General features: G+C 46.8%; 1 protein-coding gene across 1 annotated transcript; it reads right to left on the bottom strand.

The window, feature by feature from the left end:
• Positions 1 to 1,415: 1,415 nt before the first annotated feature.
• On the bottom strand, positions 1,416 to 3,152 carry LOC123050056 (anthocyanidin 5,3-O-glucosyltransferase-like). The gene has a single exon (XM_044472900.1). The coding sequence runs from the start codon at positions 3,038 to 3,040 to the stop codon at positions 1,592 to 1,594; it is 1,449 nt and encodes a 482-aa protein (XP_044328835.1). The 5' UTR covers positions 3,041 to 3,152; the 3' UTR covers positions 1,416 to 1,591.
• Positions 3,153 to 13,991: the final 10,839 nt, after the last annotated feature.

Here is a 13,991-nt window from a genome sequence, read left to right as displayed (position 1 = left end):
ACTAAAAACCAAAGAAACCTAGCCCAGAAAATTGGACGTAACCTTCTAGGGAAGGGAGATGGTGTGCACCCTCTACCGGTAGTCCTCTATTTTGCGTGTACTCCCTGTATTTCTAATATAAGATGTTTTAGCATTTTTCTGGTTCGCATGTATCTAGACCCATTTTAATGTGTATGTTCATCCATTTTCAATGCGTATGCTGTATAAATTGAAATTATCGAAAACATCTAATATTTAGGAACAAAGGAGGCATCAAATAGGATTCTACCGCGAATCTTGCATCCTATTTGACACTCTTTTTTTGTGAATAGTATTTGACGCATTTATTGCGTCAAATTGATGCACAAATGCACAAAGAAGCACTTGGATCTGCCGGCCCAATTAGCATATACAGGACTCCATTTTTCTCTCCAGATTTTCAGAACTTTTACAAGTTCTATCTCGTTTATTACCTGTTTTGGGGACATTCTAGAAGATTCTTTTCATTTTTCATTCATTCTTTTTTCTTTTTATATTTTTTGCATAGTTCCCATGAGGACTAAAAAAACCCGAACCTAAAGTACTAACTGAGCAGAGGCGGGCAGAGGGGAGGCAAATCCATAGGCTCACCAGTGAAGCCTGAAAGACAGAGTTTGCCCTAGCCGCCTAGGGTTAGGGAAGGAAACGTACTATCTCGTCTACATACATCCAGTTTTTCTTGTGTTTGGTGCTTCTAAATCTATTCATATGTATTTAATATATTGCAAAACACACATTAACAGAGCAATTGTTGGTCAAAGACTCGTTTCACCAAAACTAATTATACCTTAGGATTTGAAATTGATACCACTAGATTTTTAAAATATCTCAAAATGTGTGGAAGACTAAGAGTACATCGCTACACGTTCATCACCTAGTCTTGTTTCGAAGAAGACAACGAGAATGTGCTAGCTAGAGCACACAAAATGATTTTAACATGAAAATTTGACCATTTTCTGTTCCACGAATATGCTGGTCAAACTTTTTAAATTACAGTATGACCAGAATATTTTTCATGATAAATTTAGTGATATTGTTTCCACTCACACAATCTTAACATTTCCGTACTCACCGCGAGCCATAGTTGCAGAAGTTGAAACTCTAGGACTGCATATATTTCGAAAGGAGGTTATATCATCTTGTTTGTTTGAAACAATTAGCACAGTGTCTAGTGCACTGATGCGGAAGTTGTCTTTAATAATTATCAAACAATTTCTTTCACAAACTCACTGGTTTCTTTAGTGGAAATCGACGAGGCATCCATTGTTTTTTTTTTTGTGGGGGAGGCATCCATTGTTTCAAAAACTAATAATTATCAACTCAGCATAAATGAATTTGTTGAACCCGTTTTTCACGTTACACAAATGAATAATATCACTGTGTTGATTTCACACGCAATGAACATTCAATAAAAATGTGAACAAATATAGTTCTCTAAAATACATGAACAGAAAAACTGGAATAATTCGTGCAGACACACATATACCGGTACTAATGTTTGCAGCATTTCAAAGGTCAGCACATGACATACATGGCACTTATTAGATGGAAGTAACATTTGAAAGCAGCTTCTTCAGTCCATGGTTGCATAATTTCCACTATCGCCAGTGTTTTTCCACTCTCTCGCAAGGTTCAGCAACGCTGTTCTTGACTCACCACCGTCGTCCAGCGCCTCCTTCACTTGCCGCATGGCCGCGAGCGTCCGCTGCCGGAGCTCCCGCCCACCATCGGACTCAATCAGCCACCTCACCTTCACCGCCACCTCCTGGGCTTCCACCATTTCTTTGTCATACCCTTCAATGGCCACGGCCAGCCGCATCTCCTCGACCAAGAACACCTTGTTTGTGTGCTGCTCGGCGTACAGAGGCCACGCCAGCATCGGCACCCCCGCCATGACCGCCTCCAGCACCGAGTTCCATCCGCAGTGTGTCACGAACCCGCCCACCGCGCCGTGCGCCAGCACTGCCTGCTGCGGCACCCACGACATGACCACCAGTGCCCTCTCCTTCGTCCGGTGCAGGAAGCCTTCTGGAAAAAGCGTGTTGAGGTCGCCGGCAGGCTGGTGCTCATCGCCGGTCGGGCGCCGGACAACCCACAAGAACCGTTGCCCACTCGTCTCCAGCCCCGCCGCCATCTGCTTGATCTGCTCAGCGCTGAACCACCCCAAGCTGCCGAAACTGAGAAATACCACACTTGCCTTCGGCTGGCCATCGAGCCACGCGAGACACTCGTGGCGCTGCTGCGTCCCAGCCTCGTCGGGCTTTATCAGCGGCCCTATGCAGTACAGCGGCGGTGTTCGTCGCCCGGTGAGCGTGCAGAGGCCGGAGACGATGGCATCGGTGGCGCGCGGCTCCAAGGAGCGGCAGCTGTTGACAATAAGGCCCTGCGAGTTGCACAAACGTTCGGATGCGCCCAGGAAGAACTTACTGCTCAAGCTGTCGCGATCGAGGATAAACGCGGGCAGGTGATCTGCTGGTATCGGTGGTAATCCCGGGACGTGCAAAAGGTCACTGCCGAGGTCTTGGAAGCTCAGAGCGGTCTGCTCATGGATGGCTGCTTGGTAGAGACAGAAGGCGACGCTGGCGATGCAAGTGGTGTGAAGGAAGTAGGTCGGGATGCCGAGCTCGACGCCGACGTCCAGCGCGCTGCTGCAGAAGAAATCGATGACGAGTGCTACCGGGGCCGGGGAGGCGGACAGGAGGAAGTCGCGGAGGTCCGGGTCGGAGGCGCGCGCGAGCCCGAAAATCTTTGCCTCGAAACTCCCGGCGGGCACGTCGGAGGGGAGCGTGGCACGGGGGAGGCAGCGGACGGACAATGACGGGCTGGCAGCCTCGATGCCGGCGAGGAAGGAACCACCGGCGCCGTGGTTATCCTCCCCGCCGAGGACGACGGTGACCTCGAGGCCCTGCGCCACGAGTAGCTTGCCCAGCTCCACGGCTGGGAACAGGTGGCCCGGCATCCCCGGCGGAGAGTAGATGACAATCAGCTTCTTTGGAGTGCTAGTATTGTTTGGGGCTGCCATTCTGCAAAGTGGGAAACGACCTCTCGCCTTGCGTTTCCTGATGACTGCTCGGCGTGCTCGCGCCTTGTGCTCAAATAAAGGCGACTCCGAAGCAGATTTTTCCCCAACTCGTTGCTCGTCCACCCGATAATACTAGATTCACGGGCAATCAGCGACGGACTTTCACGGCCTCGTCCACCCATCCAGCCGAGGCCGTGGACACACAGAGGCTCCGGACCGGCCCCATGGTGTCTGCTGCCGATGTATTATTACGATGCAGCGGTGTATTCCGGACCACTAGGACCCTGTTTGTTTAATAAGTCTTAGGACTTTTTTAAGTCCCAACTTATAAATCATAAGTCCCTACCTGTTTGTTTACATCGACTTATAAGTCCCGAGTCCCTGCATGTTTGTTTACAGGGACTTATAAGTTGATAAAACACTTGTTCACATAACCCTTTTTCATACAAACGAATTACAGAATAGTGACAACCGAAATAACACTTGTTCATACAAACAATTAACACTTGTTGATAAGAACCAAAATAAGAGATAGTACATAACAACCGAGATAAAAGAAATTACATAAACGAACAACACTTATGCATATCATTGTTGTTTCAAGGACCACAACCCATCAGCGACCCAAGCTCTGAATTGATTCATAGCAGCATTGTCCATCTCATTTGTTGAATCATTTGTTGCGGTCGTTGGCATAGACAATGGTACATAGTTTTCATCTTGATCACACTTGTCGAACTCTATATTGGGCAGTTGACTTTGTCTAATAAAATTGTGCAGTGCAATGCAAGCCACAATGATTTTGCTTTGTTTCTGCTGTGGATAACTAGGCAAGTGAAACAAAATCCTCCACTTGTTCTTCAAGACTCCAAAACACCTCTCGATGACATTTCTAAGTGAAGAATGGGTGAAATTAAAGTGTTCCTTTTTTCCTCTAGGCATTGTGCCATCACGGTACTCCTGGAAATGATAGGTTAAACCCTTGTATGGTGCAAGATAACCCGGTCTATTTGGGTACCCTGAGTCCACAAGATAAAACTTATTAGGTGGTGGTTTTGGAAACTTGTCATCAAATCTGGATCGTGCATCATTGAATACCCTCATGTCATGCACTGATCCTGGCCAACCAGCTAGGACAAATGTGAATCTCATATCAAAGTCACACACACACATCACATTCTGACTCTTCTCCTTATGTCTATTCCTATGCTGGGCAGCAGTGGCAAGTGGTACCACAACTTGTATGTGTGTCCCATCTATTGCACCAATGCAATTATCCATAAATGGTGCATACTTTCTAGATCTTAATTTTGAATGCACAGTTCTGAATTGACGATCTACTGGCCTGATGATGTCTTTTGCAAGCTTGATCAGACATTCCAAAACCTTATCAAACTTCCTTACAATTGTCTCCAATGACCTAACAAATCTGTTTTCTGCTTGTCTTACAGATTGAGGGGAACCTACTATCCAAAGAAATAGGCCTAGAGACTCAACTGATGACATTTTTTTGGTGGACTTCAAACCATAGGAATCAACAAGCACACTATGCAATTTCTCAAACACTGGTCTGTGCATTCTAAACATGTTGTAACAAGCAGTTTCGTTGCCTAGTGTTGTCATAACCCAATCATGCCCAGACTGTATTGGTACTCTTCTAGGTCCTTTGTTACCGTAAGAGTCCAAGTAGTACATACCAATCATGTAGGCCATCTGCATCATTCTTCTCTTCCTTTTTTGGTGCATGAACAACATCAGTGCTTCATCATCACTGCTGCTCCCATCATCACTGCTGATTCCATCAACAGTACTGTCATCATCCTGAAACATGCAAACATTAGTACAACTTCTTCATCATGCACCACCTCTTCAACTTGAAAGCATTAGTACATGCATGAAAAAGGACACACAGTAACATGCAATGATCATTTAACAAGGTCACACAGTACAGGTCCATTACATATATTAGAAAAAGGACAAACAAGATCACTACTACACTAGGACAGCTTCTTCATCATGCACCACCTCTTCAACCAAGTCAGTCTAGCCTGATCACTTGAAATGTTCTGAAATATGACTCTATTTGCCTCATCTGCAAACAGTTGAGTTGCCATGAAGTACTCAACACTTGTTTCTTCTGCACCACATTGAACTGCCAACAGTTGACAATGAGTAATGGATTCCTTAGTGTTGTTTGCTTTCTTCTCTTTTGCCTTGTCCTTTGCTTCCTGTCTTTTGTTTGCATATTCAGTGATCATGTCAGAAGTGTTCTCACTAGTCATATATTGATGAGCCCTGTCATTAGTTTCACCATTGGGCTCTTGTGTTTCTTGCCTGGGCTTGAAGCTGACTGTTCACCGCAGCTGCTTCCCCTCTTCCTGCTGGTGGTGCTCATTGGACTCTCCTCATTTCCATCATCGGCAACAACATCTTCTTCTTCATCTTCATCTATGGGCACATAAGCTGATGATCCATCAACTGCCACACCTTGAAATAGCTCTATTAGCATATCCAAATACTCAGGATTGCCACCCTTGAATTTTCTGACATCTGGTCTCTCCTGCAACATTAGTTAGGTAATTAGGACAAGGCTAAAGAATGTAACCAAGTGTGAGCAATTCAGATGTAATTTGCAGAATAATGTATGTACCTTAATTACTTTTTTCCACCACTCATTCGATGCGGTTATAGCTCCATCTCCAGTTCGGCCACAACCAGTTTGCTGTCCCAACCACACCCAAGCAGTATAGTGGCTCTTGAGTCTAGTTATGCAATTTTGAATTGATTGGTAGTATGGAGGAGGCCAGCACGCTGATAATTTTTTTTCTTCATGTTATTGTAGGCTCTACTTGTCCAAGTACCATTCACACAGTGCCCATCCCTAGCTTCCTCACAGGCGATGTTACAAAATACAGTAATATGCTCGTCTGTCCAATCAGCCTTGGCAATGTTTTTCTAAACAAAAAATAACAAGTACACAATTCAAACAAAAGTAGAATGTAGCTGGTTCAAATTCTACACAAGGTATACCATTGTACACACAATTAGCTAGCATATAAAGAAGATGAATTTGCACCCTGTGACAGAAAGCTAACTATGTATACCAATCCGAATTTTACCTCTCCAACAGCAAAATCCTCATCTTCATCTTCAAAGCCTTCATTCTCATCGACATCTTCTGAAGATGCAGCAGTTGACGACACACGTTGCTTCCCCGCAGCTTTTCCTCTACTGCCGGCCGATGAGGACACATGGGCTCGACCTACACCGCGTCCGGTGACCTGCGACACGGTCCTCCCATGCCTTATCACGCCTCCCTCAACGGCAGCTGCGCCCGGGGCGACGAACGGACGCAGGTGAGAGCTGGCTCGGCCTCCCGTGCTCCGAGACCGTGCTCGGCCTCCTCCGCCCTGGGGCACGGGCCTCCCACGACCAGGTCCAACCGTAGGAAGGCCATGACCGGCCGACTGGTTGAAGAGGAGTTGCTGGTACGAGCCCAACACCGGAAAGCCGTCGACGTTGCTGTTGAGATCCAAGAAACCCATTCCCCTCCCGAGATTTGCACCGGCGGATGAGCCTTCAGAAATCCGTTGAGACGAGGGGAATTGAGAGAAGAAGGGGATCTCGTCCTCCTCATCGGCCATGGCGGCGGCGATTGAGGGTGCCGGCGGCGGCGGCGATTGGGGCGAGGGCAGGGAAGGAGCGAGGCGAGGAGGAGGGGAACGAGCGGGGCGATGCGGGGGGTGCGTCCAGATCGATAAGTCCCAATAAGTTCCTCCCTGAGAGTCTTTTTTAATAAGTCCCAAATGACCCCAATAAGTCCCTCCTGTTTGGTTTAGATGGGACTTATAGAGACTTTTTTAAGTCCCTAAACCAATAAGTCCCTTGAAACAAACAGGGTCTAGGTCATGTTCAGCAGGACAGGATGCATGCACATGAGTTGGCCAGCACCCCCACTTCGGAATATGCAAAATACACCCCGAATTATGTTCTTAATTGAACCTGAGGCACACACTCACTCAAATACAGAGTTCCTCCCAAGTCTTGTTATTGTGCCATCTCCATATTTTGTTGTTATACTGATAAAGTTCAACAAAATAAATTCTCTTATATTGATAAACACACACACACACACACACACACACACACACACACACACACACACACACAATTATCTTATATTGTGTCATCTCCATATTTTGTTGCTAAATTGTCGGAGAAAGTAACAAAAAAATTTCAGAATATAAGAGAATTTATTTTGTTGAACTTCATCGATAATTGAAAAATAGTACTTTTGTAGATTATCATAATTGGAAGTAATATAAAAAGTCAAAAACTACAAGAGAATTAGTATGAAAATTGATAGACTTAACATACCAAACTAGGCTGTTATAGTTCATGGACAAACCTTTTGTTTTTTTACATTATTTTCAATTATGAAAATCTATAAAAGTACTATTTTTAATTCTTTTTGGTTCGTCTTCACAAATTCCATGTCTGTTCTAGTTCGTACAATATAAAAAAATTGATGCAGCTAGACAAACGACCTATATATGTTGTCTTTGCTTCCACTAAAGCTAATTGAGTTTTTTAGAGAACATGCGGACAAGCATTTGCATTATCTTCTTTTTTTGTGGGTAACATTTGCATTTATCTTGAAGAGGAGCGGAATCTATTTGAGTGAATATTTTGTTTGAATATAAAATGCACCATCTCACCGAGAGGGGCGTTTTGGCATTTGGAGCATATGCTCCTAATTTTAAAATGTGTTTTATACGTATTTTGAAATGTCATAAATTCGGATAAAATGTTTCGCACGCACATCTCGACATTCTATGTTTGCACAAAGTCGTTTCGCAAAAAACCGACAACTTTTTTGTCGCGTGCAAAAAAGGCAAAATTCAGTCTTTAAAACGGGCTTTTCATGAAACATCCTTTTGTATTTTTTACACAAGCCACAAAAATTATCGGTTTTCCGTGAAACTTGGCATGCGCACATAGAATATCAAGATATACACGTCAAATTTTCTTCGGAATTGTTTGACTTCTGGTAAAGATTTTCCCCGTGGCAGGAGCATATGCTCCCACGTGCCAAAGTGGATTTCCGTATCTTACATGTCTGAGGAAATATAGACATCTTTATCTTTTGATTGCTTCAAAACTCACACTCAGTTAAGAGTATACCAAGGGTGTTGTTTGAATATTTCCCGATGGCGCATCACATGCACATTCATCAGCTACAGTTGATTTCCGTCGGTGCGTCGGTTGCCCTGGGAATGAGGATATTGCTCTGTGCACCCGGAGGAATGGCAAGTTTTTGACTTTTTTTTTACTGTTTTGACCCGTTTGTTTAAGTTTAACATGATTTGACCCTCAATTTTTTTCCAGGATCTGGCTCTTTTCGAAGCGCCATCAACAACGGCGTTTTGCTTACACGGAAGACGCCACAGCCTATGGCGTTTGACTCTGGCCCACACACACTAGCTGGCGCCAATGTGGCAAAGCGAGATGCCACAGGAGCTGGCGTTTGGTACTGATCATTTGTTTAGTTGGCTAAAGTGAGCCAACTAAACAAATGAACTGGGGTTTGGCCCAGCCCATTCTTTATTTCTTTGTTAATATTTTTTATCCTTACTATGTCATTTAATTAAAGAAATCGTTGCGGGGGTATATGAGGTGTTCTTTGTAAGTGACACTTAATTATGTAAAAACTAATATATGGGTCATGTGGGAAATAAAATTAACATAATTTTTTTCATACATTTATTTGGATGCTTGTAGGACTATTATATATTTTAATAAAATCTTTATAGGTCAGTGAACCTATCCGATATAGCTCACATTTCATTCCCTGTCTTCTACAATATTTTAATACTTTTCATGTCATGCAAATATCATTCGTTATTGATGCTCCATTTTTTCAAAGGCTTCATATATCTAATAGAAACACAACATATATTTTAGCTGTTAATTTGATTGTAGAAAAGACATCCCTATGAACACCCAAGAGTGTTGGCGTCCTCACTTGAAGATTGAGGCAGCCAAAGAATGTTCCTGGTGGTACTTACTACTTCAACATAGAGTTTCCAACACTATTTGACTAAGATATAACAATTCTGTTCTGTAATAGATGTGATTCTTACGCATGAGCATGATCTATTATATGGAACTTTGACTATTTTTATTTGTACAAATATGTTTCAGAAAATATAGAAAATTTATACCATGAAACAACTCCATCGAAAATATGTTGGTACCATTTTCATCTTAGGAACCTATATATTCTCTCCATGTGAAAATAATTTAGGACATATTTTGCACCCACAAACGTTTTCCTATTGTATATCTGACGGTGTCCTGGATAAGGGGTACTAATCTAGTCGGCCCATTTTCCTCGGGTTGGGCCGATGAGCCTTCATTTCGTGATCAAGATGGACTCCGGAGGCCGTGCGTAGGAGGCATGATCAGGACTGCCTCCCTCGAAGACTTGATGTATACTCCAAGATCTCTGCCGCCGCATAGCTCCTAGCTACCGACCTTGTAACCCTAGATACCCTCCCTGGCGTGTATATAAGCCATAGGGTTTAGTCCGTAGAGGGGACATCAACGCAAATCATTCACCTAGCCCTAGAGTTAGACCACACATTACGATCTCGAGGTAGATCAACTCTGTACTTAATACATCTTCATCAATATAAACAAGAGCGGGACGTAGGGTTTTACCTCCATCAAGAGGGCCCGAACCCGGGTAAACATCGTCTCCTTCGTTCCTGTTACCCTCGTCTGTCGGTTTTGACACCGACATTGGTGTTTTCATTGAGAGTTTCGTTGTGTGATCACCAGAAGGATCGATGGCTCATCTGAAGATCAACTGCTCTAACGGCCTCGGGAGCGTTTTCGCCCCGACCAGCTTTTTGTGTTCGGCAGCATGGTCTTCTGCGCCGACTGGATAGGTCATCTAGCCTCTGTCGAGAACTACGCCCCAGGTCAAATCGTGAAATTTGGCGCCCTCGAGTACACCGCGGATTCCTGTGGTGAGCTCGTCCTATTGGGATGGGCCCCCCGGCCGAATCGAGAACTCATCTGGCTCCGGAGGCTCAAGTCCGAAACTGGTCTCCGTCGCGGCGTCACCAGAGACCTCCAACGTAACTACTTCGGCTGGTGCCCTTTTGATCTCCAGTCCGGACGTAGATCTGGCTCCCGCTTCGGGAATTACGTCAGGGTTAGAACTGGGCTCGGCGCAGAATCCGGAATCACTCCCAGATCCCCTTCGCACCGAAGACACGTCAAGTTACACACCGGGCATACTTCGCGTCAGCCCCACTTATAACACAACCATAAATCCCATAGAGCTGTCTCACCTCAATGAGATGCCAGATCATATCCCGAGCATGTCCATCTCGGACGGCAAGACTTCGTTCTATGATCAGGTCGGACTTAAAGTCGATGGTCAGGAAATTTATGTCCCACCCACCCCCACCTAGTCACCATGATCAATGATTTAACCGACGTATTAGACTATGGTGAGGCCACGGACATGGATGAAGATGCTGATGGCCCTGCTGTCGGTGTCAAAACCGGCGGATCTCGGGTAGGGGGTCTCGAACTATGCGTCTAAGGCTAATGGTAACAGGAGGCGGGGGACACAATGTTTACCTAGGTCCGGGCCCTCTCGATGGAGGTAATACCCTACTTCCTGCTTGATTGATCTTGATGATATGAGTATTACAAGAGTTGATCTACCACGAGATCGTAGAGGCTAAACCCTAGAAGCTAGCCTATGGTTATGATTGTTGTTGTTCTACGGACTAAACCCTCCGGTTTATATAGACACCGGAGGGGGCTAGGGTTACACAGAGTCGGTTACAGAGAAGGAGATCTACATATCCGAATCGCCAAGCTTGCCTTCCACGCAAAGGAGAGTCCCACCCGGACACGAGACGAAGTCTTCAATCTTGTATCTTCATAGTCCAACAGTCCGGCCAAAGTATATAGTCCGGCTGTCCGAGGACCCCTTATCCAGGACTCCCTCAGTAGCCCCTGAACCAGGCTTCAATGACGATGAGTCCGGCGCGTAGATTGTCTTCGGCATTGCAAGGCGGGTTCCCTCTCCAAATACTCCATAGACGATTTTGAACACAGGGATCGTGTCCGGCTCTGCAAAACAAATTCCACATACCACCGTAGAGAGTACAATATTCCACAAATCTAATCCGCTGACAGCTTTTCCTAACGTGACATCACGCCACGAACCGGTCTTTATTCAAACCGTTCTCCCTAACCAGCTATTGTGCATGTCGCGAGGCGGTTTTATGGGCATGTCGTATCGAAGCAGAGATCATGACCCCTTATCTCGGGATTTTCATCAATACGGGTATGGGTAACCCAACCGCGTCTTCAGCGCGACGCTTGGGGAATAAGCGAGTTTACCGGGCAAGTGGGGAGGCGCTGGATTCCTGCCGCCTTCATAAGGAGATAAGGACTCCCCCTTTTCACCCACGCCTTTTTCTTCTGCTTATCCATTCCCCTTCACTCGAGCCCCACCGCCCAAGCGTTCATCTTCTCCGCCCACAAAGGCCTTCCGAAAATGTCTGGATCCAGAGCAGGAGGCAAGTGGATGGCCTCTACCGTCCGGGAGAAGGATATCAAAAAGCTTCGGGAGGCCGGGTACCTGGCCCAGAAAATCAGCCAGCGTCTCCTGACGGTAGGACAGATCGTCCCTACTCTGGAACCCCACGAGAGGGTTGGTTTCCTCCCTCATTTTGTCCGCGGGCTGGGGTTTCCCCTCCACCCATTCGTTCGCGGCATCATGTATTACTATGGGATCGATTTTCATGATCTATCCCCCAATACCTTCCTCAACATCTCGACATTCATCGTCGTGTGCGAGGCCTTTCTCCGCATCTCACCACACTTCGGCTTATGGCTCAAGATCTTTAATGTGAAGCCCAAGGTAGTGGGCGGTGAGCACGCCGAGTGCGGAGGCGCCATGGTGAGCAAGATGCCCAACGTCACATGGCCAACAGTACTTTCAATGATTCCGTCAAAGGGTGGCAGCAGCAGTGGTTTTACATCACTGAGCCGTGCGGCACGAAATGGGCCGCCGCTCCTGAATTCCGATCCGGAGCCCCCCTGCGGCTTACGTCCTGGCCAAAGAAGGGCCTGGATTGGTCTTCGTCCGACGAGCTGTCGGCGCTCCAGACGCGCGTCAAGGATATGGAAGACAAGAATATCAAACTTGTCAATGTAGTCCAGACGATGTTAGTTCGCCGGATCCTTCCTTGTCAACACCGGGCTTGCAATTTATGGGAATTCGACCCGGCCAAGCACCAGACCCTGCGAGAGCTCTTTGGCTCCTCACACAAAGACATCTGGAAGGCGCTTTTTAAGTCCGGCAAATCATGGCCGGACTCAGCCGAGGACCGCGGGTACCACCTGTCCCGCCCCGCAAGTTCGGTAAGCCATTATAAGTTTTATTCGCATAACCCAAGGGAAATGCTTAATGTGTTTTCCACAACTCTCCTAGGGCTGGACGAAGAAGGCGGGGCGGATCTACTGTCTGGCCCCGCTACCTCAAGAACCGGCCGACCCACTTCTAACGAAGATGCTGGTCCCGGCGCCCTACAAGGCGCCGAAGAAGGCCGAGAAAGAGGCCAAGAAGACCAGGGGCGGCCTCCGTCATCGTGGCGCCCCGGACACGATATCCGAAGACTCCAATGCCCGTTCTTCCTCCGAAGAGGAGGAGGAGGAGGAGGAAGAAGAAGAATCCCCAGCGGGGGGAAGAAAGAAAAGGACAACCTCCACATCCTTGGAGGCCGAGTCACCTAAGAAGGGAAAAAAAATCCTCTTCCAGAGGAGTCCACCGCCGCTGATAGCAGCCCGGAGTGGGATCCCAGGGCTCAACCCCTGGTGAACTCGTGAGTATATAAAATCCGAACACGTTTATGTGTCCAGACTCATCATGGCATAATATTTTAATCTGGGCCATACTTTTTGTAGTCCGGCGAGGCCTCGCGCTGAGCAATCCTCGTCGGAGGATTTGCTAGGCTCGGATGCTATGGAGAGCGGGACACCCCCGAAGGCCCCTTCCCCCAAACATGTGAATTACATTGAGGCTTCGTCCCAGGAGGACCCAGGCCAAGGAGGGGAGGGGGGAAAGATTGCAAAGGTGGCGCCAGGAGGTCAAACTTCAGGGGCCGGACACATGAGAGAGAAGGCTCCCATGGGCGTCGTTGGCGGGAGCCATCTTGAATTCGGCCCCCAGCCGGACGCAATTTCGGAGACCAATATGGTTCCAGAATCAGGCAGGCGGCCTCCCTCGGCTAGAGGGGGTGTACCTCTTCCACCGGCAACCTCTGTCTAACCAGAGGTGCTGGATACTTTATTGGCGGCGCTAAAAAGCGCCTCCATCGTTGATGAACACTGTGCCCTTATGGGTGCGGTGATTGAGAAGATTCAGTCTGCGGAGAGTGGACTGAATGAAGCCTGTATTAGCCTTATAAGAGGCTTTGAGGTATGTTTTATGAGGTTTCGAAGAGCGTCACAGTATAGATAGTAGCCCCTGATACACTGTTCGGTGAGAGAAAGAACCGGACAGAGGATCAAATCTATGTTCGCAGGAGACTCACTTGATGACATTTACCTCTCTTCTTTTATAAACAGGCGTCTGTAGCGACTGCCTCCTCTCATACTGCGGAGGTTTCCGGACTAAATCAAAGTCTGGAGCGGGCCACAGAAGAATTGGGCCAATTGAAAAGGTAGTTGGAGGATAAACAAGGTATGCACAAACCTTGCTCATGTTCAGTGCGAACGAATTTAAAATATGTTTTATGATTTGCGCCAGGGGCGATGACCGAAGTCAAGGCTTGCCGAGGCCGAGAGAATGGCAGCCGTAGAGCTGGCTCTTCGTGAGAAGCACGAGGCAGGGTTATTGAAGCTGAGCAAGAGCTTA

This window comes from Triticum aestivum, chromosome 2D (assembly GCF_018294505.1).
Source record: "Triticum aestivum cultivar Chinese Spring chromosome 2D, IWGSC CS RefSeq v2.1, whole genome shotgun sequence".
NCBI classification, from domain to species: domain Eukaryota; kingdom Viridiplantae; phylum Streptophyta; class Magnoliopsida; order Poales; family Poaceae; genus Triticum; species Triticum aestivum.
Note: the sequence above shows the minus strand (reverse complement) of the source record. Positions and strands in the feature narration are given on the sequence as shown.